The 26702-nt window shown below is 48.2% G+C and overlaps 13 protein-coding genes across 13 annotated transcripts; 6 read left to right on the top strand and 7 right to left on the bottom strand.

Moving 5' to 3' along the window:
- Positions 1 to 99: 99 nt before the first annotated feature.
- MGYG_03593 (hypothetical protein) lies at positions 100 to 1593 on the top strand (the record flags this gene model as incomplete). Its single annotated transcript, XM_003173370.1, has 1 exon — positions 100 to 1593. The coding sequence occupies one exon, from the start codon at positions 100 to 102 to the stop codon at positions 1591 to 1593; it is 1494 nt and encodes a 497-aa protein (XP_003173418.1).
- Positions 1594 to 2169: 576 nt separating this feature from the next.
- On the bottom strand, positions 2170 to 3365 carry MGYG_03592 (hypothetical protein; the record flags this gene model as incomplete). The annotated part of the gene is made up of 2 exons (XM_003173369.1): positions 2170 to 3245; positions 3326 to 3365. 2 exons carry the CDS (start codon positions 3363 to 3365, stop codon positions 2170 to 2172), a joined length of 1116 nt encoding a protein of 371 aa, XP_003173417.1.
- A 658-nt stretch (positions 3366 to 4023) lies between these two features.
- Positions 4024 to 6260, bottom strand: MGYG_03591 (hexose transporter HXT11; the record flags this gene model as incomplete). Its single annotated transcript, XM_003173368.1, has 6 exons — positions 4024 to 4739; positions 4803 to 5452; positions 5518 to 5662; positions 5731 to 6011; positions 6071 to 6142; positions 6235 to 6260. 6 exons carry the CDS (start codon positions 6258 to 6260, stop codon positions 4024 to 4026), a joined length of 1890 nt encoding a protein of 629 aa, XP_003173416.1.
- Positions 6261 to 8241: 1981 nt separating this feature from the next.
- Positions 8242 to 9283, bottom strand: MGYG_03590 (hypothetical protein; the record flags this gene model as incomplete). Its single annotated transcript, XM_003173367.1, has 4 exons — positions 8242 to 8579; positions 8630 to 8762; positions 8931 to 9198; positions 9264 to 9283. The coding sequence occupies 4 exons, from the start codon at positions 9281 to 9283 to the stop codon at positions 8242 to 8244; spliced, it is 759 nt and encodes a 252-aa protein (XP_003173415.1).
- A 550-nt stretch (positions 9284 to 9833) lies between these two features.
- MGYG_03589 (hypothetical protein) lies at positions 9834 to 10445 on the bottom strand (the record flags this gene model as incomplete). Its single annotated transcript, XM_003173366.1, has 1 exon — positions 9834 to 10445. One exon carries the CDS (start codon positions 10443 to 10445, stop codon positions 9834 to 9836), a length of 612 nt encoding a protein of 203 aa, XP_003173414.1.
- Positions 10446 to 11668: 1223 nt separating this feature from the next.
- On the top strand, positions 11669 to 12172 carry MGYG_03588 (hypothetical protein; the record flags this gene model as incomplete). The annotated part of the gene is made up of 2 exons (XM_003173365.1): positions 11669 to 11867; positions 11901 to 12172. The coding sequence occupies 2 exons, from the start codon at positions 11669 to 11671 to the stop codon at positions 12170 to 12172; spliced, it is 471 nt and encodes a 156-aa protein (XP_003173413.1).
- Positions 12173 to 12953: 781 nt separating this feature from the next.
- On the top strand, positions 12954 to 13907 carry MGYG_03587 (cell division control protein 14; the record flags this gene model as incomplete). The annotated part of the gene is made up of 2 exons (XM_003173364.1): positions 12954 to 13209; positions 13282 to 13907. The coding sequence occupies 2 exons, from the start codon at positions 12954 to 12956 to the stop codon at positions 13905 to 13907; spliced, it is 882 nt and encodes a 293-aa protein (XP_003173412.1).
- Positions 13908 to 14373: 466 nt separating this feature from the next.
- On the top strand, positions 14374 to 15172 carry MGYG_03586 (hypothetical protein; the record flags this gene model as incomplete). Its single annotated transcript, XM_003173363.1, has 2 exons — positions 14374 to 14454; positions 14507 to 15172. 2 exons carry the CDS (start codon positions 14374 to 14376, stop codon positions 15170 to 15172), a joined length of 747 nt encoding a protein of 248 aa, XP_003173411.1.
- Positions 15173 to 15335: 163 nt separating this feature from the next.
- MGYG_03585 (hypothetical protein) lies at positions 15336 to 16444 on the bottom strand (the record flags this gene model as incomplete). Its single annotated transcript, XM_003173362.1, has 3 exons — positions 15336 to 15734; positions 15807 to 16070; positions 16154 to 16444. The coding sequence occupies 3 exons, from the start codon at positions 16442 to 16444 to the stop codon at positions 15336 to 15338; spliced, it is 954 nt and encodes a 317-aa protein (XP_003173410.1).
- Positions 16445 to 17160: 716 nt separating this feature from the next.
- MGYG_03584 (hypothetical protein) lies at positions 17161 to 19023 on the top strand (the record flags this gene model as incomplete). The annotated part of the gene is made up of 3 exons (XM_003173361.1): positions 17161 to 17195; positions 17301 to 17461; positions 17540 to 19023. 3 exons carry the CDS (start codon positions 17161 to 17163, stop codon positions 19021 to 19023), a joined length of 1680 nt encoding a protein of 559 aa, XP_003173409.1.
- A 493-nt stretch (positions 19024 to 19516) lies between these two features.
- On the bottom strand, positions 19517 to 20044 carry MGYG_03583 (DUF543 domain-containing protein; the record flags this gene model as incomplete). Its single annotated transcript, XM_003173360.1, has 3 exons — positions 19517 to 19578; positions 19687 to 19837; positions 19961 to 20044. The coding sequence occupies 3 exons, from the start codon at positions 20042 to 20044 to the stop codon at positions 19517 to 19519; spliced, it is 297 nt and encodes a 98-aa protein (XP_003173408.1).
- Positions 20045 to 20346: 302 nt separating this feature from the next.
- On the top strand, positions 20347 to 24806 carry MGYG_03582 (hypothetical protein; the record flags this gene model as incomplete). The annotated part of the gene is made up of 3 exons (XM_003173359.1): positions 20347 to 20364; positions 20437 to 21270; positions 21330 to 24806. The coding sequence occupies 3 exons, from the start codon at positions 20347 to 20349 to the stop codon at positions 24804 to 24806; spliced, it is 4329 nt and encodes a 1442-aa protein (XP_003173407.1).
- A 225-nt stretch (positions 24807 to 25031) lies between these two features.
- Positions 25032 to 26375, bottom strand: MGYG_03581 (hypothetical protein; the record flags this gene model as incomplete). Its single annotated transcript, XM_003173358.1, has 4 exons — positions 25032 to 25220; positions 25286 to 25943; positions 26080 to 26222; positions 26319 to 26375. The coding sequence occupies 4 exons, from the start codon at positions 26373 to 26375 to the stop codon at positions 25032 to 25034; spliced, it is 1047 nt and encodes a 348-aa protein (XP_003173406.1).
- Between the last annotated feature and the right edge of the window lie 327 nt (positions 26376 to 26702).

Below are 26702 nucleotides of genomic sequence, written 5' to 3'. Positions count from 1 at the left end.
AAACTCTCAGCAGGTACCGAACTAACTACTCGACTCTACAGGTTGCCCTCTATTACCTGATCCTTATCAAGCCCGCATGTACCCACCATCGACTTCACCATGGAACAGCCAAAACTGCAGCAGTCACACTCCCGCGCCATGCAGTGTGGCCGGCGTATGTTCCTGTCTGCTCTCATCCTTGCCTCCAAGTACCTGCAAGACAGAAACTACTCGGCCCGTGCCTGGAGCAAGATCTCCGGCCTCAACACCGCCGAGATCAACCAGAACGAGCTCATGTTCCTCCAGGCTGTCGACTGGCGCCTGCACATATCAGACGCCGTCTTCCAGCGCTGGAATGATATCGTCCTAAAATATACCCCAAATGCCAGCGGCATCCCCAGTGCTGATGGGATGTGCTGGCGAACAGTCATCCCTATCCTCACGCCGCAGCTCGACACGCTCGACTCGAGGGCAGAGGGCCCCTGGTCAGTGTCGAGCGTTGGCTCTCCCGCCGATTCCTCTTCCTCCTCCTCCGCTTCCTCCCCGCCATCTTCTACTTCCACCGCACCAAGCAGCCCCGCTAGCTGCGACAGCCCTTCGTCAGGTCTCCCATTTGCTGAGATGCCCCGAAGACCGTCAGCAGCTGACTTGGCTGGCGTTACTCTTCCACCGCTACCAAGACTGGGACTGCTCCCTACTCCTCAGCTTACTCCCCAGGTCGGTATGACCGCGCCTACTCCTGCCGCGAGCATCAGCGCGTGTCGCCCGTCCATCTGCACGGCTCTCTCCCAAGCGCAGACGGCCTTTGTACAGCGGACCACCTTGGACCAACGTCCCACGCAACCCTTGTATATTAGCAAACAGCAACAACACCAACAACCTTCCTTTGACTGTTCCTCGTCAGGATCGTTCCAGGGGCGCCGTTCTTCTTTGGCTCGCTCCTCTTCGTTCACTTCATCGCCCGAGTCCATGGCGTCCGACGTACCTTCCTTATCCTTTTCTTCACAGTCTTCGCGCTCTTCTCGCTCTTCATCAATCTCTTCTGTGACATCCATGAACTGCGCAACCAGACCATCTCGTCGTAACACTCCCACATCACAACCAACCAATTGTTTGAAAGAAAACAGGAAACTTCTTGTGATCGCTACGCCGATCGACGAGCATGAACCAAGCTACACCAGCAACTACCCTTCCCCACCCACCCGCACTACCAGCGCTTTCAGTGTCTCCAGCACTGTTCCAGATCTCTCAAATTTCTCCATCAATACTCCTTCCGATCCCGATGCCGCTGCCATCCAAGGTCTGTACGAACTAGCAACCGGCCTCTCCCTGCCAATGGATCCGTCTCTATGCAAGACAAGTCGACGCTGTCGAAAACGCACACGCGCCCCATCTACCTCCGAAGGGACCAACCTGCAGCAGAAAGTGCGCCATCTCATGGCCCTTGATGCGCGGGACCTCGAGGATGAACGCACTTCTCTGGCTGTCTTGAATGACAGTCAGGTTGCTGACTCGTTCTTGGTCAACAAGGTTGCTGGTGTGGGTAGCAACAGGGCGGGTTCGAAGCGCGCTTGTTCCGGTAAGGAGAACGTTAGGAGCTTATGGGGTATTTAAACGCCTTTTTTTTCTGGAATCAAAAACCAGGCCTTTATCTACCGAAGTGAAAAGGAACATGGGAAAAAATATCGTCTCTCTTTTCTCTTTCTTCTCTGCAATGCATGACATGTGCGGCGTTATCTTCGTTTCTACCCTCTGGCCTTCGCCCAAGATATACCTGATAGACCGGCCTGTCTTGCTTGCTTGCAACTTTCCATTATTTTGCTGCTCTTGGGTTGGCGGACTGGCTGGTTTGGTTGGCTTGATCGGTTCCGGTTCCGGAGTGACGAGGAGTAGGATTCTTCGCGTACATGAATCATGTTGCATTGCATACACTTTAACACTGACACTGACACTGACTCTACTATTTACTTGATTGTCTGCCATCTACAACTGTATATACAATATCTTATACCTCTATCTACCTAGCCACCTAGCTTACCTACATTATGATATTGACTTCAGCTGTGTCCTGCATAGGGACTAAACAGCTCTTACTCTATTGAATTACCGTCTTTTTTGTCCTCTCCAATGTAGACTCAATTTTTTTCTACCTGTTAACAGAGACATGTCACATAAGAAATACGTAGCTTTTTACTTCTCCGTCCATCCTTCTTCCAGTTTTTCAGCATCAACCAACCATCCAAACTTATCCTCGATCTCACCCAGCTGAATCCCCTGAAGCGTCTTAATCAACTTATTAAACACTTCCCCTCCCTCCCCAGCAGCACCGGCATTATACTCAAACTTATCATTCCTGGACTTCATAGTGATGCTTCGAATCGGCACCAGTGCCGCAGCCGTGCCAGCAGCCATGACTTCATCAAAGGAGTCAAGTTCATCATACTTGACAGTTCTCTTCTCAACCTTGAACCCCAACATGTGTTCACCGATCTCCTTCACCGAAGCAGCAGTGACACTATCAATCACATTCTTACTATCAGGAAACACAAGCGTAACCTGGCCATCATGCTTCTTCACGCCGATAAAAGCCGAAGTCGAAAACTCATCAATCTCAGACCTAGTTCTGCTATCAAGATGAAGCGTGATGCCGTACCCTTGACCCCTAGCCTTGTCCGAATGGCGCAACACAGGCGCATAATTTCCTCCTAGCTTCGCACTACCCGTTCCCTCGGGGGCAGATCGATCAAAGTCCTCGAGAACCAGGGCTTCAACGGCATGGACACCGTGGTACACGCCCGTAGGCATCACGAAGACAACAAACGTATACTCGTCTGGCGGGGTAAGACCCAACTGCGCCGAGCTACCCAGCAGCAAGGGACGGATATACATCGCCGCACGAGTCTCATGGGGTGGAACAAACTCTGCATTCGCACTCACGGCACGAACAACGCAGTCGACGAAATGCTGCTTGGGAACGGGGGGTATGGAGACGAACTCCGCCGAGTGATGTAGACGTACTGCGTTCCGATCTGGTCTGAAAATGACGACGCGGCCGTTTGGATGGGATGCAGAGGGAGGGTGTCGGAATGCTTTCATGCCTTCGTAGGCTTGTTGGCCGTAGTTGAGGGCTGGTGCCATGCCGTGGATCTGTAGGAACGGCGACTGGACGAAGCGGGGAGCCGACCATTGAGCATCACCGGAGTGGGAGAAGTGGGATTCAACATGGCCGTTTACGTCTCGCACTTTGAAGCCGATGTTTGTCCAGTCTAGAGTCGGCCGGTCAGTGAAATGTCTCTGGTATACATGTAGAAAGTACCTGGAGCTGGGTTGAGTCATGGGCAGTTACCGATGGCGGAGGTTGGGGGAGGAGGGAAGTTGGAAGCCATTGCGCTGGGTTAGGTTGATACTCTGTAGAACTGGTCAACAGTCGATAGATAGAGATGTGATCGATGAAGAGCAGCCTTCAGGGAGGATGTCGAAGGGGTCTGGTCTGCTTTATATATGTTGGATTCGACCGGGCAGCGAGTTCAGCTGGTTAAGCAGACAAAGTTGACCAAAACGCCGGCTCAGCCTATGATGTTTGGCTACTTGCTTTTTCCACGCTGCGAACTTCGGCCGGACACGTAGTTAAGTAGACACCGCGAGTCGGCCCATGGAGTCAGAACTAGAGAGCGAGCAGTCCGGAAGCTGTGAATGTGTTTATAGCGTTGGCTGAAGAGCGAGTTGACTGGTGGAGATTTCGGTGCCTCCCTGTCCCTGTCCCTGTCCCTGCGCCAGCTGGTCTGTGGAGAGCTCTGGCGCTGTATAGATCGGGCATAGTGTACGAAGAAGATGCATCCTGCAGGCTGATAGAAGTCATTGAGATAAATAATCAAGTCGTGCCTTTGTTCATTATTCGCTGTGATATCAATCCATAACTACAGTGAAAACCAGATCCAATCAATCAATCCATTCAATTCATTCAAGTCGCTTCATACCGTATCAGCTACCATGCCTCACCCCTGAACCACTTCTAACCACCCCCTGGCCTTATCGGTGGCCCGCTTATACCTGCTTAACACCGTCATGTTCAACTGCCTGCTCGCGAATGCTGTCAAGGTGGTACAGTTCTGGGCACACGGCATGCTTGCGCTGGAAGATATACCGCTTGATCCACCACGGCAAGACCTTTGTGAGCTGGTATTTCGCATGGGTCCGGGTAGGCACGCCAAAGACATAGTCCAGCTCCTCGAGGGTGCGCTGCTTGGTCTCGTACAGGAACAGGAATATCATGACCAGGGCAATCAAGTTCAGTCCTGCGTAGAATCCGAAGGCTCCTGGCGTCGTCAGGGCAAGGTCCAGGCGACGGAAGGTGAGTGCTAGCACGGCGGCCCAGAAGTTGTTCGTCGCAACGGCCCAGGCCATGCCGACTTCTCTGTGGGAGAGGGGGAAGACTTCAGCCGAATACGTGAAGGGAACTGGTCCTTCACCAGGCGAGTAGAAGGCGCCGAAGAGATATATGAATGTCGCGATGAGACCGAGGTGCGCAGGGCTGCTTTCGGGGATATAGAAGGACATCCCTGCTGCAAGCAAGGTCCAGAACATGTTGGGGAAAGTGAAAAGAAGAAGACCGCGACGTCCAAAGGTATCGATAGTCCAGACGGCCGGCCAGGCAAAAACGAAGTTAACGAGGCCGAAGCCGAAGGAAGCCAGGAGAGCGGTGATGTTGTTGGCGCCTGCCCGCTCGAAGATAGTGGACGAGTAAAAGGCGATAATGTTGACTGTTGTGCACTACATTAGTATAATTCAACCAAAGCACTGATTGAAACCAGGTTGGAACTTACTTCCGCACATCTGTTGGGCAATCATGACCACTCCAGAAGCTTGAGTAGCACGACGCACGCGAGGAATGGTGAAAAGCTCAATGAATCGAGTAAAGAAGTTATCTGTCTTGATCAGGCCAGTCTCCACCAGCAAGGCGCGCTCATGCTGAAGCTGGGCATGGATAAAGTACACATCCCGAGCAGCCTGTAGAGGAGTGTTTCTCAGCCTCAGCAACGAACGGTATGCCTTGGCAACCTTGCCCTTCTTCAACAGCCAACGCGGCGACTCAGCGCAAAAGTAGATACCAATCACCAATGGGATGGCTGGGATGAATGCAGAGCCCAGCTGCAGTCTCCAGGCGATTCTTCCAGTGTTAACAACGGCCAGATTAGCAACAGTACCGAGGAAGATGCCGCACGCAGTCCAAACCTGCCAGGACATGACCAGGCCTCCTCGGACGTTGGCAGGGGTATTTTCAGCAGAGAAGACGGGCACGGTAACCTCCTTGAGACCCATACCTATTCCAAGTAGGATACGGCAGATGACAAGCTGGCCCCAGTTCTGAGTGACAGCGGATCCGATGGGCGCAAGCAAGGAGAAGATGGCTGCTATGAAGATTGTTCCTCGACGACCGATCAGGTCATTGATGGGGTCAGAGAGCCAACCCGCACTAGATGTAGAACGTGTTAGCAGTCTGCAGGCTATGCAGAAGTCCATAGAGTTAGGTGAACATACAAAAGAGCAATGGTGATGTAGGGGATAGAGTTGACGAAACCGACGATCCATGCATTCTTCTCACAGATCGCATCAGTAGGGCAGTAGGCTGGGTTGTCAGGAATACCAAACTCGATCGGAAACGACAGATTTGCTCCGTTAGATCCTATTGATTGTGTTAGCGCATATGTAGCTAAATGTGAAGGTAAATAAACCAGTAAGAAAAACACTGACCAGTCTGATCCCATCCCTGGATGGCGGCGGCGATGGAGTTGAGGAAGATCGTATAGTACAGTCCCCAAGGGAGTTTCCAGCGATGCGTGACCTCCTCGCGCAGACAAATACGGTCATCCTCGTCCAGCTCAGACAAAGACTCAAAGTCCCTTGGGTTTTGAGCGACTAAAGCGCCCTTTTCGAGCAGGGGAATGATGTCCTGCAGGCCGTGCTGGTGGGCAAAGCTGCGCACATCATCCAGCAGCTGGTCCTTAGGCACCTCCGCGAGAGGATTTTTGATTCTATAACCGTTATTAGATAACTTGCCGGCGAGAAGAGGGAGGATAACAGGCCCACTCACTCTCCAGTGACATTTTCAGTGAATTGTTTGCTGTCTTTGGCCGTGTTGAAGAGAGAGCCGCGTCTCTCAGTGCTAGACAATCAGGTTAGCACTACCGCACAACCGAGGTCTTTAGGATCGACAGGGAGGCATCAAGTAGTTGTTAGCAATAGCCAGCCACTCACCCTCCTATTTTGTCTGCGTCAGCCATGCTGGACAGCTATTCAGTCACCTCCCGAGACAGTTTTTCGGACGGGTGGGATGGAAGATAACTGTGTAAGCGTCTGCTACTGACCCCCAGGTTTAAAGGCGAAGCAGAGTTGCACAGGCAAGCTGAACTGGAGGTGCAGGATGGCCCCCGGCCCTATATAAATACATGTTCGTGTCGCCTGTCATCCCATAGTTTTTGACGGTGCATCGTGAGGGCTTAAGCATTCGCCCAAAGCGGAAGTGCCTTAAGTACCGGTACATCGCCTTCACAGCGACGTTTGGCGGCGCCAAGAGGTACAGGTACAAGATGCAAGCTTGGCTGCTACCTTTGATGCGCCGGCTTGGGCTTAAAAGGACGGAAAGTTGCTTTAGTTTCTCTAGTGGCTGGTTGGTGTCGTCTTGGTCTTTTCTCGTCCCTCTAGTCCAGGCTGGGTCTGGCGGCCAATCCTTCGCGGGACGGTCATGCTCTCGTCGCTCGAGCTTCCCTGCAGGCTGAGAGAGGTGCAGGGTCAAGGATCAGCTCTGGCATGGTTCGTGTGGACAAGTGAAGCGAGGGAGGGAATGCATGATGCCGGCTTGAGATGATTGAGGCCGTAAAGCTGGAGCTGGATGTGGTTGAACTCGTGAAGTCGTTTGCGACAAAAAGGCGAAGGTTGGTGGGACGGTATGGCGGTTTCCATGGTTGGTATTGTTACATAACAATACATTATTACCGCGGACGGCGTCACCGAAGTCTTTGTTACACCGCAGGGCTTGCATGTCATTAACAATTTTACCGTGGTAATACCATGACATACCTGACTGGCCATATACCATACACCCTGCCGTTCTCAATAGGCGAAATAGGCCATATGGCTCTCGTTTGATATCGCAGCTGGTGGTTCGCTCTTCCCCAGCTAATAGGCGCCAAAATACCGCATCCTGAATATACACCCTGAAGGAAGTATCGCACGCGGTATAACTAGCGACAGGAAGCTCGTCTTGCTCTTTTCTCTCAACATGTCGTGCCTGATTCCCCGGTCAGCCCACTGCAAAAACAATCAGGGGTAACTCAGCGTGGGGAAACGGGGTAGCATAACTACCGCGTGGAAATCGCGGGGACTGGCCTGGCATAAGTTAGGTAGCGAGCAGTTGAGCAGACCAATTGGCGCGTTGCTGATACCGATAATTGCCCATTTATATCGCGCATGATGACGGGACAAGAGACTCATTTACTGCCCCGTAATATATGATTTTGGACACTAGTTAAGGGGAAAGGGAGTTTGAGTAATAGTAACGGTGCATAGACTTGGTCCTCGTTAGATAGTCTTTCTTTTTAAGTACGGCAAGGGAGTGAACTTACACCAGTAATGTAAAGCTCAAACAAATCAAGTACACACTGAGGTAGAAGTTGTACTCACTACTGAGTAATACATACGCCCCAAGATACCTAACTTAAGGGTCTTACTAACTGTCCTTAGAGTTAAAGGAAGTCAGTCCGGCCAGCCACCCGCAGACAATAAGGGTAAGGAAAACCTCTTACCTCATTATTGTTGCTACCCCTTTCTTTATCCCAAGGTGTTGCACATAACTAGCTGTCGCCCATTAGTATCCTTAAATATCTCCTTTGAACTAGGAGCATCATAGCAACATTAAGGTAAATGTTGGCCGTGGGATTCGAACCCACACGTTATCCCATCACTCAGAGCAGATAGCAGAGTTATGTTCAGCACGTTACCAGGTGTCAACCACCGACCAACTTTTTTTTACAGGAAAAAAAAAAAAAAAAAAAAAAAAAAAACCTAAGGGTTGATGTTATGCGTGTACAATGACGCCGAGTCCGAAGCCCCGGTAAATTTGAATCAACCCGTTGTGTCATTGTATGTAGAACCGACTCGAGAGTCAGCGAAATGATACAACTGTATCTTAGTTGCTTTCAGTTGAATATGCAGTAAGCATATCTGAACTCTGCCTTTTCTCTTGCTTTTGAGTTCTCCTCTGCGTTAGTATACCCGAGGGTATGCAGAGGTGGGTCTTTTGATATCATCAGGGGAGGGAGGAGAAGAAAATGTCTGACGATTGATAGTAGAACCTTGGGCACCTGCTGCCGAACTTGAGGTATACGCGAGATCGCGAACTCTAGCAGGGGTATTTCCACTGTCACCCGAAGATAACTCTTTGGCGAGCGATTCACAAATGTGATTTTCGAGAGAGTCTATTGCCCAATACTTGAAATCAGTTGAGAGTTGATCCCATTGTTCTAGATCCTTCTCGGTAAGCGAATAAGTCCCAGAAGTGACAAAAGTTTTGGTGGCTATCCACAGAGATGTGTGAAGCACAACTGCGACAGAGATATCACAGATTAGTTTGCCTGCGACCGAACATGCATACTATCTTTGAGACTTTCAAGTCTCCCGAGGTAAAATGATGCAACAGCATCCAGTATTGGGGATACAATAGCGCCGAGCGCTATGATAAGGCTGGTCCAATAATGCGCGTTTCTTGGATCGGTCGATATGCGTTGCTGGACGAGTAAGGCAACACACGCAATGAGGTCTCCTAGTATGCAGGGCCAGAAAAATCAACTTCCACTTTTGCGTAGGTCAGTATTGGCCTTTTTGAACCCTGCGTGAATAATCCGGCCAACGAGGGCAATTAGAAGAATTAGGCCATTGACGGGGTTTTCTCCCACAGCCCATCGTTTAATCCAGAGGTAACATTCTCTGGCTTTGGCATTGAAGCTCTCCCACGACGTTGGCGAGCATCCTGGTAAGGCCATAGGATAAATTTTGGGAGCATCTGGAGGGCCTATCTCATAGTACAACTTAGTAAACTGCTTTTTGCAGTCCTTCTTACATTCTAGAGGTGTTTTTTTATACTCTCCCTTTTTATTAAGCATGTTCATGTAGGCTTCAACCTGCTCAGAGGCTAGCCATTGGTCCATGGGCTTTTTGTCACGACTAGGAGTGAAGGAAGCTATGTAAATGTGGCATGGTATGCAATAGACACGGGAAATCAGGCATACCTGGTTGTTCCTGGAGCCATCTTCGGTGCCCGTAGATGTTGAACTTTGCTAGTAGTTCAAATAGTCAGTTACTTAATGCAACTCTCGAGGGGATATGTGATGGGAGGAGAATGATAGATGCTGCTGCTGTCGTTGTAATAGCTGTAGTACTTGGTCCAGCCATGAATAGGAGGAAGAAGAGGAGGAGGGAAGAAGAGGAAAAAGCGGAGGAGGACAGGAGAAAAATTTGTGGGAAGTCGCGTCGCGTTGCTACTTCCATTTTCGGTAACACTCCACTCACATGAAATGGAAGGCACTCGGATGAAGAAGGCAATATTAGACAGGTATACAGTAAATGAGGATATTTGACTGCAAAAAGAATATTATTGAGATATATATATCTGTGATATATAGCTGAATATCCATAGCTGGACAAAGAAGCCAGGACCTTTATCTTGGATGTATCATACGCCTTGCAGAAAGAATAGAATCAGAAATTGGTATGGATGATGCCTGGTAAAAGTACGAAATGAAAAATAGGGTATCACCAAGTGTGCGAACCAAGTGCTTGATTTCCTAGAGAATATGTACTTAGACCACGGGTGGGCTTCTATCTGTCTGCATCCACCTTTCCATTCCCCTGGCGGTATTCTCAGCGTGGAGCTGGGTATCAAATGTTAATAGTATCTGGCGTTTAGGGCCCGTTTGAACTACGCTTATACCTTCCTGATCGTGTAAGTTAAGGAAGGCAAATTCTTTCACAATTTGAGCTCGATCCGACCATCTTCTCACCACCTCACAGAAAGTCTTTGCGTCCCGAGGAGAGGGAACAAAAGCTGGAGTTGTCCATCTTCTCGCAGCCTCACGATATGCCTTTCCTCCCTGAGAAGGGGGAGCCATATCCACCACGAAGGCGAAATATATTGTGTCTCTGAATTTATCGAAAAAGCAATGTGGATCAATGCCGCCATGTTCATCTTGTAAGCACCGCCTAACGCAATCAACCACCGCAATTATATCTTTGCGGTGGGGGTAGCGATTTTCAACTTCTCGCTTGAAAAACCGAAGTTCATCGGTAATAAATTCAGAATTGTAAATCGCTTTTTTTATAGTACTTGATATGTGGTCTCTTCGTTCGGCCTCTTCAGCGGACTTAAAAACCTCATAATATAAGAGCTGAACAAAACTGTAAATAGCAGCCATTATTGGGCTTCATTCCTCGTATGGAGCCGTGTTATATACTCGGTTTGTGTGACGTTGGCAAGAACTGTTGACTGCTGGAGATGTCTCCCATTAGCTAACTAGTTTAACTCATTTTCGATGACTGGCACTTATAACTAGTTAAATCAAAGAACATACCAGGCTGTTAGGATGCCAAGGATAGGTATATATATTCATACATAGCCTTGCAATGGGTAGTTGGATTGCAGTCCTCATGCTTGGTCTCTTCTGGAGTTCTTCTCTTCTTGACGTCATGCTAAGCTTCCACGGCTGTGGCGCCAACCCTGCATCGCCTGTGGAGCCAGCCAGCCGGGCGCTTGATTCTCAGGAATAATGATTTTGCGTTCGGTCAGGTGACTCAGCCTGCAGCGACGCCTGCAACGCCCAACGTCGTCTCATGGTAGGCCAGGAAGGAGGTCACTTCGCATTTTCCCTTTTAGCTTAGGTAATTACTGGACCAACGGCAGATGTCTGAGATTCATCCTATAACTATATGACTGCTTTGCTAGGAAAAGCTTCCTGGAGAAAGTCGATTTGATTCCTATAGCAACGCGGTGACTGAAGTTATAGAATTAAACGAGGATTTCGAGTTATACCATATAAACATATCATTTTGATGATGTTTGCCATTGTGATACCCTTTATTAGTACGTTGTGCTCCTTCAGCTGCTGATATCTCTTACTAGGAACAGATATAACCTTGATGGAGTTCTCCTCAATATCTCCATGAGTGTATTACTGGATAACGAAGCAAAAGCAGAAATGTGGCATAATACCCCAAATTTAGGCTATTTAAGGATTACTATATTTATCACAAAGACTCAAGTTATTTTTTGTGTGCTCGCTTAAACCACTTGTCCTTGGATTTATGGGAAATCCGGCGCTCTCTTCTACTAAGTGTAAACAGGACAAACTGATGTTTTGATAGGACAGGTATTCCTAAAAGGGTAATGTGCTCTAGCACTAGTGCTAGCGCGTCGTTCCACGACTCCTCTTTTATCTCTCCTTCCTCCCTCTTTCTCTTTCTCTTCTTTCTCTCTTTTTCTCTCTTCGTCCACATTCGAATCACATACCGCGTATGTACCCTTTCATGTGTCTTCAAACGAACTACAAAAATTACTAACCTGATATGCATTCAGTTTACTATCCTAGTGGAAGTCTGAAGTCATGACAAGAGTAAGTTTCCTCCTATATATCATCACGGTATGATTAACATAGCTGATCATCAACCTGTATGCAGTTCGCAAATCGGGGAAGGGGCTCACGCCCACCGTGGGAGGCCGGTGTTCGTGGACAGCCGGCGTGGGTGCGAGGGGGCGGGTGGCAAGCGGGAGCCAGTGAAGGAGAAAGAGGAGGAGAAGAAGCGGGAGGCCGCGAGGCAGATGCTTCGTGACCTCCCCCTGGGTGAGCAAGGAGTGGAGCTGATCCGCCTCTGAGAGGCGGCAGCTGCCGACAGAAAGCAACTCCTCTGGAAAGAGGAGAGGATTTCGATCCTAGAGGAGGCTATGATGGCGAAACTCCGCCAGGGACGTTCGTCTGAGCCTGCCGGTGACCCTGCTTCTGCCAATTCTGCTGCTCAGCCAGCTTCTCTCTCTGAAACGGAAGGGGGAAATACCCAGCAGGACGATGAGCCATTGCTTATTGACCTTGAGGGGAATTGGAAGGAGTCTGAGGCTCCTGCGGAAGACACTATGATGGAAGAGGCGTGAATGTATGTATTCTTACATGGGGGGCTTGCGTTTGGGCGTTTAGTTTGCGTTTGTGCGTTCCGCGTGCGTTTGGGCGTTCTGTTTTACCTAGGCAAGACTTGCACCTCTATGTGGTGTCTGCAGACAGAGTCCAGTTTACTATCTGGTGAAGCTAAGCAAGTCAAATGATAGTTATATCAGAATTTTTTGGTAGGAAAATGGCTATTTACTTTTTCTCCCTACATCAAATTTTCTGCATATTGTGTGTATCTATCGGTTTGATTCAAGTCCTAGTGGTTAAGCATAACTCGCTCCTTGGTCATTACCGAGTAATATCTTAGGCATCTTGTGGCAGCACAAAGTAGGGGATATTTCTACCATAATTCATCCAAGTCAGCAATTCCTAATGCTGAAAATGGCACTATATGGTGCTTCGATCCTCAATATATTTAATATATAACAACCCAGTTATATACCTATATATATGGATCTGACCCCTGAGGTTTCTTTTCCCCTTTTTGTTTTAGCGCGCCCCATCTGAGAAATCGGCGCTTAAATCACGTGCTTGTTTCCTCGGCAACGGCGGCTTGTTGACGCTTAGCCGCTTTCGGCAACGAGCTATCGTTTTTTGCTTTCATCGCCGATTTTAAAGATAAGATCGAGACTAACGCGACATCTTTTGTTGCATTTGGGATATCACGGCGTTTCAGGCGTACTCTGGAAAGAAGAGCCAGAGAGGAAGCGACAGACAACGGTCGAGAAGAAACCTCAAGCAAGCGCCGCTCCTTTCTACACGCTCACCATGGAAGCTCTCCTTGCTCACTCATTCGACTATCTCTCCTCGTATGACCAGGGCAAGATCCGCAAGGGCCTTCGACAGGTCGAGGGTCTACTGGCGCAGATATGCCTGTCAAGATCAAAGCTGACGGCCGCCGAAAAGAGACGGTCGATGATACCTCTGGGCTCAGCGCCGTCGCCGCCAAAGTCAACAAGTGAACTGAGCGACGATCCAGCCTTCCGAGAGTTCTACAAGCTTCAGGATGGCTTTCAATGGAACGGTATGTCGATCCTGCATCTTTCCTTTATCAGTATTATGACGTAGCTAACCAGTGAAAACTTTTTCCTTTCAGTTGCTCTACGCCTAATATCATGTCTCGAACACTTGCTCGGCCGCGGAAGCAATGGCACGAACGATCTTCTCATCGTGTCTGCGCTCGACCTTATCCAAGGAATCTTGCTTCTTCATCCACCTTCTCGTGCTCTGTTCGCTCGAGAGATATATATGAATATCCTGCTTGACCTCCTGGAGCCGGCGAATTGTCCTGCCATTCAGTCTGCCACCCTGCTGACACTAGTCACGGCTCTGCTGGACACTCCTAGCAACACCCGCACATTCGAGGAGCTTGACGGCTTGCTCACGATAACATCCCTATTCAAGCTGCGGTCCACGTCTCGAGAAGTGAAACTGAAACTCGTTGAATTCTTATACTTCTACCTCATGCCCGAAACACCGCAACTACCATCTCTGAATGCCAGTGCGCCAAACACAGCCGCAGGTCTACAGCGCAGTCCAAGCAAACTAGGAGGGCCAACGTCGCGCAGTGTCGATGTGTCTGGGCGTAGGCGCTCCGCAGCAAATGCAGATACCAAGACAACCGAAGAGAAGCAGAGTCTCCTGGGCAGATATCTGAGTAACGTCGAGGACCTAGTTGAGGATCTCAAGGAGACGGCTCCATTCGGCAGTGCTGTCTTTTGATCGCTTTGTATATAATTTTTTGCTTTGCTTGGTTTTGCTTTTGATTCTTAAAACTTGGGTATTTGAGAATTTTGTGTTTCTTTTTTGCGTTTCTTGTCTTATTCTCCGCGCGGCGTCATGGCGAATTGATCCTTTTTCTTTCTTTCCGTCTTTTTCTCCAATATAATTGTCCTCAACAGTTTTACTGTGTGTTATGAATGTGCATTGGCCAATGAGCCGGCGATGAGAATTTCGGTTGCCATCAGCAAAGACTTGGCCGAAAAACCCGATGTATAGGGCGGAGTCCCAAAGAAGGCAATAATTTCCATGAGTCAAGGCTCCTCGTATTTCTTGCAACATGGATAACTATCTTCATCAATTTGCTGTGCATAAAAGACGAGCAACTTCGCTGTTGTAGAGACCATTTAAACCGACAAGAGGGAACGACTCTAAAGTGCGAGAGCTCAGAAAATACAATCTACCAAAGATGGCACAAAACGCTACTACAGCACCCAAAAGGGAGGTCAAATACATCAACACTGTTGATGCGTACAACCAATGGGCAGAGGTATGTATAGAAACCCTGTTGACCTTAGATCATAGCCACTGACTATTCATAGATATACGATACGGATGGGAATTTCCTCCAAGCACTGGACACACTGGAGATGAAGACACTGCTGCCAGAATTTCTATCTCTGAACAAGTCTCTAGGCGAGAAGACAAAATACGTCGATCTTGGTTGCGGGACTGGAAGAAACACACTACCCCTTGCTCAACATGCACCAAAGGCAAATGTCGTTGGCGTGGATCCGTCTGAGAAGATGCTTGCGCTGGCGCACAAACGTACCGCAGATGCCAGCAATGTTACGCTAGAGATGTATGACCTTCTCGGGCCTACCGGACCACCTGCAAGTGCGCTGGAAGCAGATGGAGTCATCTCGACGCTGGTGCTGGAGCATGTGCCGATGCAGGACTTCTTCAAAGCCGTGACAAGCATGTTAAAGCCTGGTGGTGCTTTGCTGATTACGAACATGCATTCTGAACTGGGCGGCGTCACTCAGGCTGGATTTGTCGATCCGCAGACTGGAGTGAAGGTTAGTGGAACGAGCTATGCTTACAGTGCAGAAGAGGTTGTTGCGGAGGCTGCAACGTTTGGCCTGGAATTGGTGGGTGAGATGAAGGAGGTGATGGTGGATGAGAAACTTGCTCCTGTCCTGGGGCCGCGATCGTCGAAGTATATTGGTGTCCGGGTGTGGTTTGGCGGGTGTTTCCAGAGAAAGTGACTAGACAGAGAAGGACAGTAAACGGTGGTGATGATGATGGCTGGCTATAATATACATGAGACGAAAAGATTAAGGAATCGGCTCTAATGATAAAACAAAACAAGATATATATCCTACAACCCAACGCCGTTTTCTTCCGTGAATGTATCATGCATGTCTTGCTCTAAAAATATGTATCCAAGAGTCGTTGACGGTGTTGTACAAGGTTGTCGTATCTTTTGATGACTGCTGCCAGCGGGTTGTACTTCCAGCCGAGCGTCTCGTCGAGTATGAGATGGGTATATGAAAAAAAACTGGCGTCAAACAAGCAGGGTGTGGAGTCCGTGAAGAAGTATTTGTGGTCGGCTAGTATGTAAGAGAGCGTGTGGAAGGCCTTCTCTGCTTCGGCGAGTATATCGTCTGCGTCGATGTAAGAGTTTTTCAGCTGCAGCTGGCTCCTTGCTGCGTCCTGAAGCTGATATGCGAGAGCTGTGCGCACTATAGGGTTCGTTGTGGAAGAGTTCACATATACGTTTCTTGCGATGGACTCAAAATTGGAGCCATCTAGGTAGACGGTATAGAGCTATGATGTTTTCCCGAGTCAGCTAAGTTATCCTGTTTCTGCGTTCCATCTTTCTGGGGGGGCTGTCCATACCCAAGCATCACGTATCCTGTGGTCCAGCAGTGAACTGTAGGCCCTCCCAGCCGAGTTGAGGAAATGGCTAACCTCCTCATCTTCAGAGGAGCACTCTGCATTCTCGTTTACCCACTTCTGCAGCTTGCTGGAGGCGACGCAGCCCGGCTCTGATGTGCCTCCTGACCCAGGAGCGGGGAGAAGGAAAGGCAGGGCTCCGTCGGGGGAAGCATGGTTATTGGAAGGAATCGTACGGAATGGTATCCCGCGGAACCTGAGGTACGTCTGTTCTACCTTGTCAGCAAATGCACGTCCGGCAGCCTATCAAAAGCAGCTGGCTGCGAGAGCCTGAAGAACGTATTGCTGACCTGCCACTTGAGACACTGCGGGTTCACCGAAGGCCGCCCTTTGCTGGCTGCTTCTGTGCTGGTGAAGATATACAGCCGGTGTTCGCCCGGCCGCTGATTCGCGCCCGCATTGGTGCTGCTACTGCCGCTGACGCTGGTGCTGGAGCTCGCTGGCGCCGAGTTGGGGGGATAGGTCACCAGCGGGAACTGGTCGAACACACGCTTGACGGGCTGGGGGATCGCAGGGAGCCACGACTTCGAGTCCTTCCCTACCGTCGCCGTCGCCATCGCCGGGTCCGACTTCACTGCCATAGATGCTTCTTCGTCTTCGTCTTCTTCTTCTTCTTCTTCTTCGTCGTCTCTCGCCGTCTCTCGTCTTCGTCTTCTATCAAAACAAGAACTTGTGGCCAATTTTCTAACTGTAGCCTTCCTCTTCGGGCTTAGCGTCGCTGCTCCTCAACTTCTTCTTGACGTCGACTTTTTTTCTTTCTTTTCTTCTTCTTCGTCTTCTTGATATTATTAGAAGAAGGGAATGGGATCGGTTAGCTAAGTTAGCTCTGCATACTCCGTATGGGCTGTATGAGTATACGATATTTCTTTTATGTCAAGGGTTGATCTGGTTGGAGAGAGATCCTGCTGCGCTCGTTTGCGGCCGCGTTATCATTCGCTAGTTATCGCTGCCGCCATCCCTGCCCGCCGTCACATTTCTCCTCCCCCCGGGCCCTGTGCGCGCGCGCCTCTCGCAGGCATTCTACGGAGTACAAGTCGACCAGTGGTTAGGGCGCAAGGAAGCAAGCAAGCGAAGGCGAGAGCGATCCGTCCAGATCTCTCTTAAATCAGACAGCTTGCCAGCCAGAAAGAGCGAAAGGGAAGAGCAAAGGAGAAACAAGAGAGAGGGCCTCGTACTACTCCTCTGTCCGTCCTGACGATCTGTGGCGCCGCTCGAGGAATCCGTTCGCCTGTTAAATAAGAAGGCCTGCCAGCACCCCCAGCCAGCTGGCGGAAGCCCCAAGAATACGAAAGCGATCATGCCTCTGGACGAGGAGGGAGCCAAGTGGTCATGGTTAGATCCCTCTTTTCCTCCTGTACATCTATATAAACCAGCCGTTCCAATGGTTTCATAACGTATGCTATATAACACAACGGCTGACACACAATTGCACTACAGCGAGCCATGCATCCGAGGGCATCGTTCGTCCAAATGCCAGCATTTCGACAGACTCATGATGAAAGTGCCCAAGGCAGGCCGTCCGCTCCAGAAATGCCCTCATCCGAAGGGTACCTGCAGCTGCCAGAAACTCTATGCATTCATGGTTAGAATACCAAAAGGTGAGCGAGCATGTTAGTAGTATCAATACTACATCGGTTGATGGTCCTCCTTACTGTAGTACTAATATCTCTTGTTAGGATCTACCTGTCTCTGTCGGCCACTGTATAAAGTACCCATGGCTCCCGGTGAAGCGCAGCAACAGCAGCAACCAAAGATACCTAGCAGTCCAACATCATTAGGGGCACCAACAACGGCTGTACCACCATCCCCAATGGCTCCCGCAACCCCGTCGGCGAATGCAAACCGCATTCAAAAACGTTCGAGACGCCAGAACAGCATCCAGGCCTCGGCTGATAGCGTATCTAGGGGGTTGGGTATGCTAACCTCTCCGGCTCAAGTCAAGAATGAGGCATCTACGCCAGCAGGACCTAGTGTGGATGATTCAACCGCGGCAGCAAGTAGCAAGCCGAACTCGGCCCTCTGCCAAAAGACAGACAGTCCGGCCACCTCAACCGCAATAAAAAATACACCACAGAATAGTGGATGCTGTGGTTCGAAACGGCCATCAAATGCCTCCTTTTCTGTAAATGTTATGGAAAATATACAGAAAACTCCTGGTTATAAGCTACCACCTTCGTCAAGCGATACCCCTTTACAGTCTCATCCGATCCAAAACAATCTACTCCACAAATCGCTTTCGACTCCTGCCATATCAGAACCCGCCCCTTCTCCTGCACCTTTCCTACTCAGCTCTCTGGAAAACGAATTTATACACTATCCTCCTAGCTCTCACTCCGTACCCCCAACGTCATTTAACCTTCAGTCAACTAAATACCACCATTTCAATTCATTTGACCAATTCGGGCCGCCTGATGGTTTACCGCCTGGCCTTCACGCCAGTTATGGTTCGACTGCTTCTCAGGGTGGATGCAAAGGCCATAACTGTGGTTGCGGAGATGGATGTCAGTGCTTAGGCTGCGCGTCCCACCCTTACAATGATACCACTAGACATTATATCCAAGAGATGGGTTATATGATGGCATCTGGATACGGTGACCAGGGACCCGAGGGGAATGACGAGGTCCACTCACCGCCATACAGTGCACGCCTTCCTCCAGAGCCCCAGTTAGCTACTGTTGGACAGAACCATTTTTCACAAGGTTACGTTCACTCTGCACCATTCCAGCCACAGCTCTTGGGGTACGGTGATAGCAACAATCCTTTAATATCTCAAAACGCTGGTGACGGTGAGTTGACAATGAGTCCTACCGCCTACTACACCGTAGAATACCCCATCAGTATGCTTGATCCGTGCACGAATCTCACCGGTACCTGCCAATGCGGCATGAATTGTGCCTGCATTGGCTGTTTAACTCATCATGGCCACAATGGCATTTCCACCGAATCCTCCCCACCACCAGACATCCCGCAAGTGAGCGATTCAGCTAGGAACACTCCGCAGAGTGTCACCTTTTTCTCAATGCAGACCCAAACACCACCTCTCTCACAAATACAGATGCAGACAGACGCGCAGGCGCATCTAAACCCACAAGTTTCGGTTTCCAGTGGATATCATGCACATTATCCAGGTCATGCATCGATGGAGTCTCCTCCTGCTTAAAAACGATCGGACACGATATGGGCAATCTATTGCCTTTTGATTCCTGTATTTACTTTCACAAAATGGTGCTTTATACCCCCCCAGCAGATAGAGCGATTGCTGTATCTTTTATTTCTCCCCTCTTCGGCGACCATTTCAAGTCGCATTGTGCTAAATATACAAATACATATTAAACAAGAGAAAAAGCACATAGATAGTAATACTGTTAGTTGAGTTAAATCAATGACTATATTCTCTTGAAGAAAGCACTAGTAAAAATGGGGGAATGCTGTATTGTACAGGCCCTAGGTGTTATAATAGGGCCAACTGAACTAGGTATACGGAGCCGCACACCACTGTGTATATGTTAAGGCAGAGATAAGCAGACAAGGTCAAGTGAGACCGGATGTGTAGAAAGGTAGATGCATATGAGGTATATTCTTCTTTTGTTTTTTTGGTGATTATATTTTCTGGCCCCGTCACTTTTACCGTACAGTAGCTCCCGCATGGTCATCTACGACGACTTTGGGAATCGGAGATTCTGAGACCATGGCTGATCACCTCGTCGGAAAGAAGCTATATGAAACACAAGTTAGTAACATCTCTTCAATCAATCTCCAACAGGCCACCAAACATATCCATATCCAAGCGGAAGGACCGAAAAGTACTCCAGGGATGCCTTACCATCAGCCTCTTCCCATGCTCGGCCGGCGCCGAAGCCCAATCCTATCCACGCAGGCCATGCTCGTCGCTTGAAGAGCAGAATCGAAAATATAACTCCAAATCCGAGACCAACGGAGGATCGAATAAGTAGGGACGAAATTGCGCGGTCCCACTAAACAATCCAGTTCAATCGATCAGTCAGCCAAAACCTTCCCCCGATACCCCAATCATACAGCTTATTTTCCTGTTCTTTCACACCGGACATGTTGACTTGCTCAGGGCCCGAAGAGCGTACCTTTTCGTTAAGTAGAGTCTCGCTGACAGGTTTGCTGGCGCGAGGCACAGGCACGGACTGGGAAGATTCGGCGGAATCAGCCATCTTGACAAAACCTAGAGAGCCTCCGTAAGCAAATAAAACCAATTGATGACTAGATGAAATTCTACTTACGGTGTTTTGTGTCTGGAAGAGAGTCGTTCGTTGTGTTTGTTCACGCAGTTCGATTGGCCTTGGTCGATTTCGGGAAATGGCGAGGATCGGTTCCGGATGATCTTATTTCCGGGTCAATATAAAAAAATGTTCCGGCTAAAAGTAACTTTTGATATCAGGAAGAGGTCATTTTTTGGGAAGAAGAGCGATAGAATGAAGTCGCCTTTTTAGAGGCGATTAAACGGACAATCAAGATGGGTTCAGAGCCAGAGGTAGGCTGCCGTTATTGTCCAAGTATTTTTTCTTTTTTTATAGAGTGAGATAGGCTAATATCAGCTTACTAGCTCCCCGCGTATCAAGCATTGCTTGCGCTGGAAAAAGGGACCTCAGGGTCTTCAATTGAGCAGCTAGAAGAGGCAGCTAGGATTGCTGGAGTTGACCTAGAAAGTTGCGGGTTGAGTTTCTATGCCGACGATAGCGAACCGCCCTTAATTACACCCGCGCTCTCAGCACCTAAGGAAGAATGGGTTTTGCGATGGCTGTTGAAAAAGCTGAAAGGCCCGGCAGATGAACCGAATGAATACCGGAATAATGCCCGATCTTGGATACTGTTACGTCTTCTCTTTGGGCGCATACCTATCAGGAGCCTAGCGTTTACACTGAACGAGAGCGATTTTCTAGGCCTGTTGCGAGATTCATTGGTAACATTGGATGTCTCGGACGGTCCAGCAACCCAACCTGCGGAAGTGGAATACGACTCCAAGATTGGGTCACAGCTGAAACGGAAGCCAGAATTTGACTCTTCTACGCAGAATCGGAAACGTAAGCGGACAGATGGCCCTGCTACGGAAACAAGCCGGAAGGAAGAGAGCTCGCTTTGCGATACGTTCCTTGCAATCATCGAATCAGTTAACGCTTTAATAGCGCTTGCGGACCAACTTCCTCAATCTAAAGACCTACTAAAAGCTCAGGTCAAGCTCGTCTTGCGTGGGAATGCTGAGACAAGTTCTATTATCGTTGGGAGGGCATGCAGCCAAGCACAAACCGTTGTTAACTGTGCGAATACTACTGCTGCTGCAGCACCTTTCCCACAACGACTTCACAAATCCCTCATATCGATACTAGAAATATGGGCTCTTAGATCAGATCATGAGAATAGTTCGACCGCCTCCAGTAATGTATGGCTATATTCCTTGCTTTTAATACGTGATATTTTAGGGACTAACATTGCTTACAGGAAATGTTTGTTTTCCATGCTTTAGTTGGCGTTCTAGGATTGATTAGAAAAGCACGCCAATACCCTGATGACCTAGAACTTGTCAATGGTCTCGAACGGCTGGTAGCCCTTCACGTTGTTCTCAATCTCCGCGAATCTTTCTTCTCTTCAGCTGCAACTGCTACCAACAATGAAAGCAACTCAAAGAATGCTCAATCCCTTAGCCATGAGTTCAAAACCAAGATAGGCCCTGTTCTGTCTGGTACTGAAGCGACCATTCTCCCGACACTTTTTGACATTTCTATCCGCTCTATGCCAAGAAATAACTTTCGACGGCAGCTGCATGAGACACCATGGTTAGAGTCGTTTCTTATTTGCCTGATGTCGCAGGCTGGTTATCCATTGGAGGAAGAGCGGACGTTAGTGGATGTGAATCTGCTACAAGAGTTCCTGGATGTAGCTATCCATAGAAAGCTGAAGCTCTCTTTGGGTACTCTCGTTCATATTACCAGCCAATTTTCTGGTCTCTCAGGCACCCATGGTGGAATTGAATGGGAATTAATAGCCCGAATACTACAGCTCGATGTGGACGTGTTCCTATTGAATTCTGGCGTTGCACAATCTGCCACCTTACTAAACTTACTACTTGTTGGAATAACAGCTTTACCTCTACAAAAACATGTTGCTTCAGGTGATCTATTCGATTTAATAAAGTGCGAGATTATTATTCCAATTGTTCGAGGATTTTTCAATGCGCGAGACGGATCTGCTTTCATCAAGCTATGGGCTGACCAGATCTTCAACTCAGAGTCAGTGCGGTGGTCTAAGCACAATCAAGTCCTCTTTTCAATCTGGGAGAACGACGATGTGGTTAGAACTTGCGGGCAGTGTTTGGCAGCTTCAGACACTCAACTTGATGCACACGTGGAGGATCTTTTGGAAAAGATTCAGCTGATGAAGGCATCAGCTGAGAATGTACCTGGCGCATATTCTTCGCTTGTCATCCTTGACTCCATCTTGATGTCCCCCATACAAAGTGGGCTCGATAAGATCTCACTTGGCCATTACGAGCAAATACTGGAAAAGCTATCAGATCTTTCCTCCACTGGGCCTCCAGGGGTTTGCTGGAAATGGAGAATATGGCGATGCTTGCAAAATTCTGTTTCTCGATACCCATCTTGCTCAGAATCGATCAATTTTGATGTGAAGGGCTCTTTGGTTCCTACGGCTTTACACAATATAGAACTCTTTGCCCGAAATTCTAAAGCTGTTTCGGCCCAGGATTGTTTAGAGACATTTTGGTGTTTCAATTTTATTCTTAGCCTTGGGGGTAAGGCAACGGGGAACGATTTCAACGACTACATTAACAAAATAGCCAACAATACACTGTCGAGTTTCGAGCCTTCCTTAAGGAGTGACTTGGCCACTTGGGATGGCCGAATGGAAACCCTCTCAACCGCGGCGACTTTTGCTACTGCCTGCATTGCCGCTTTGCTTGGTAACAGCCAAATCATGGATAGCCTGACTTCCAACACTCGTCGACTCCTATTTACCAACATACTCTTATCACTCGAGAATCATTCCACTTCTACCGCAAATATTCAACTCTCCCAGATTTGGAAAGATTTTCTCTCGTCCCAACCCGTTATGGAATCGGCTGCCATTGTAGATGACCTGGTTAAGGTGATTTGTGATGGACTTGCGAATGAAAGGAGCCCATCTAAGGTACTGGTGAGCAGTCTTCTGTATACCTCTACCCGTCTAGTATCCCGGTCGCAACGCACCTTAATCGTTGATACTTTGCAATCCTTCTTTCTGAATGGAGGAGTTAAGTCAGGGATGAAGCTGGATGTTCTATTGCTTATGACCAGGCTAGTCGAAGTAACAAAGTCGTCAGGCCAAATATCTGACGATCTGGATAAACTTTGGGACATTTCACGATCAATTAACGTGGACAACGGCTGTGATACCGACTTACTTTTTGACACATTCAGAAAATTCTATGAGGCTGTCACCGCACGGTTCGAAGCGGCACCTCAAGATTCAGTCACAAAGTTTTTGAATATTGTTTATTCGAGGATAACACAATGCCCACCAACCCGGAGTTATCAAACCATGGAGTACCCTCTCTTTATACTTTCCCTTTCTCATTTACACAAACGTGAACATAGGCTCGGCGAGGAAAAGTTTCAGACCATCTGTACTCTGAGGCAGAAAGTTTTCGATGGTCTTATTTCGGACCTGCATTCCTTGACAAAGTCTATGAAGAAGTCGTCCGAGAGTACTAACACTGCCAGTTTAACTGGAACTTTGTGCATGCTGGGCAGCTTCCAAGATCTCCAACGTGAGAACAAAGATTCACGGAAGAAAATACGCAAACTGGAGGAATATATGTCTAAATATGACTCACCAATGTCTCTGAGGAAGCAAGCTAAATTATTGAGTGTGGCGTCTAAGGGACCGAGTTCCGATATTGAATCACGGTTACAAGATTGCATGACTCTATTCCCACTCAAACAGTTACATGGAAGAGATCAAAGATCCCTCGTCCACAAGATAAAAGCCCAAATATCAGAGATGGGGGAAGATACTGTGGTGAGAATGATTCAAAATATATGCGAAACAGGTCTCTCTGGGGGGCAAAGTGTCTATCAACTTTTATTACTAGGCATGGCCGTTCTTAGCTTGAGCCCTGTCCAAGATAGGGACTCTGCTGCTTCGAACGGGCTTTCAACAATTTTCACACAGATTTCGGTAGCATTTGCTCATTATGATTCTATCGAGTCTTTCTGCTTAGCAGCGGAAACCCTCGACATCATTTTACGAACGCAGTCAAGGTCCGTCAGTCAATGGAACATAGACAACCTGTTGGCGAATATCACCCTCATTGTCTCCCCTTCCGGCCCGCTAATTAATTCAAAATTTGCGGGTACCATCCATGCCAGGCTCTGCAAACTACTTGGCACCTTATTTACCTTATATCGGCAGAAACTTAGTGGCAGATTCCATCTAGTTCTTCCGATCATGCAGACCCTTTTAAGATGCTTATTCACGCGTGGCCAAAAGACGTCGAACTCATCCGTCGCAGGATTGGCCCTTCCGGCCTGGGTCGGAGAAAGCTTCATCATGGAACCTGATCATGGGATACAGTTTTCCCGCCTTCTAAGCGCCCTTTGTGACCCAACCGTTTCTTCAGTTCAACGAACTGGAGGTGTGGCCTATTCGAAGCAGGGGCTGAATGATAATACAAAGAAAGTGAAAAGTCTGGCAGGTCAGTATCTACAGTATCTCATCATGGAGTATACATCCTGCCAGCTGAAGGGGCATGTTTCGCCCGAAATGAAAGCAGCATTGATGCCGGGGATGTATGTGATTCTTGACGTCATGTCGCAAAGCACGATGCGGGCGATGAACGCAGGGATGGATTCTTCCAACCGTGCCGTGTTTAAAACCCTCTACGACGATTATATTCAATTCGGAAGGTGGGATCATAACTAAAAGTCTTTCTCTTTTATTTCACTTGCTGCAGCGTTCTAGCATTGGGAGGCATCGTGTTAGGCAATTTACATTTGCAACTACCAGAAATGCGGGCGGGCTTATAAAATGTATATATTGAACGAAAAGTATACCATTGATTGTTCAGAAAATCTCCCTAGCACCATATCACCAGGTGAAAATTAAAAGAGCACGTTTATTGCATAACCACTTCTATCCGTACTTAAACTATTGAAGTTCTTCTTCAAACTTGTCAATTAGGGTATACAGCCTCTCCTTTTCCTGAGCCCCTCCAAAAATACTGTTAATCCCTTTCCTACAAATGTCAAGCAATGCGGTTTGGTCAAGGTCAAAGTTTTTTGCCGCTAGTAAATACTCCTGGGACACTGGGCTACAGAAGAAGCCGACGTCATCGGTCTGCCATATTCCTATATTAGCAATGTCATTAACACAGCTATGTGGGTATATAATTCTGAACTTACACAAAGAATTATCGGACAATCCTTGTGCCTCCAGTAACCAAAGTGATGATCAGGGTAACCTCCTGTGATTAGTTTCGCGTGTACATTACATGACAAGCATAGTTCAAGTCCTATCTTGCGACGCGCAATCTCGGCCTTTATATCATCTGGCACGTTGATTACATGGCCAAGCCTATCCGGCTGGAAAGAAAGTAGCGTGGTAAGCTCCTTCAGTGAAGACGAGAATTCCACTTCCGCAAAGTGCAGAGTGACGCCTAAGCCATTTTGTTTGGCTTTTGAAAACGCATCCTTGAAGATTGATACGTCTCCTTTTGAAGGATTACCGCCTAGCTCAACACCAACGACTCCACGGTTCTTGAATTTAATGGCAAGATCAACAAGAGTGTCTGCTTCTGCGGCTGACTTTGTGCGATCAATGGATAGGATGAGATATGTCGACATCGTCTCATTCTTGAAGTCGTCTATGACATCAAGAACCGTGGAGACGTATAATTCCTTTGAGATTCCGTGCTCCTGGCTTTCCCGAGGTGTGGTTCTTAGTTCAAGGTATCTCACCCCATCATCCTGGAAGTCCTGTAGAACACGTTTGGTAGAATATCGAATACTCTCCAGGTCACTGCAAAGTAAGTAGATTAAGTTGGAGAAGACCTGAAAGAACCTGGTATTTGCTTGTGTTAGTATGTATATGAACATACAGTATAGTTCACACATGCTAAAAGCAAGTGGCCAAAATCGAAGAATACCAAATGAAATAGTACACATATTAGTATAGTTATTAAATATGAGCTACCTACGTCTTCAGGGAATAGTCAACTTTTCCTGGAGGCATGACTATCATTGGATCCGGGACCTGTAGCTCGCGGTTGTGCTCCCTCTTTTGTAGCCATAGCTCACGAAGGCATTCCCGGCTTATACTTCCACTCAAATGGGCATGAAGCTAAGTCATTATTTGCACAAATAGCCAGTTAGCCAACAAGTTAACTAGTTAATGATGGCACACAAAGCCTGAGCAAGCATCCACCAAAGTACCCACCTCTACTTTCGGAAGAGCCTTAGTGAAGACAGAAGTAACCGTCATAGAAATACTCATTTTCGAAGCTGGCCCACAAAATTGATATATACACTGCTATGCCTTCGTTCAACATTCAAGCACCGTGTAAAAAGTATCATGGGATGAGGTGGGTTGAAGGTTTAGTCCGTGCCGCAAGTTTAAAATTAGAATGGTCACATGCTAGACTAGTTAACTAACTAGTTAATTAGTTAGCCGTTGCCAAGAATTCAAGGCTACAGCCGACGGAGTTAAATGAGCTTAATCGCTTTCTCTATCTATTGGAATATTCCATTGGCTACGGAGTACGACTCGCACTCATTACCCAAGGATTCCTTGAGGCATTAGGCCTTTTTGTCCCTTCTGGTC

This window comes from Nannizzia gypsea, genomic scaffold, assembly GCF_000150975.2.
Source record: "Nannizzia gypsea CBS 118893 supercont1.3 genomic scaffold, whole genome shotgun sequence".
In the NCBI taxonomy this organism is placed as follows: Eukaryota; Fungi; Ascomycota; class Eurotiomycetes; order Onygenales; family Arthrodermataceae; genus Nannizzia; species Nannizzia gypsea.
This window is presented reverse-complemented; position numbering and strand designations above follow the sequence as displayed.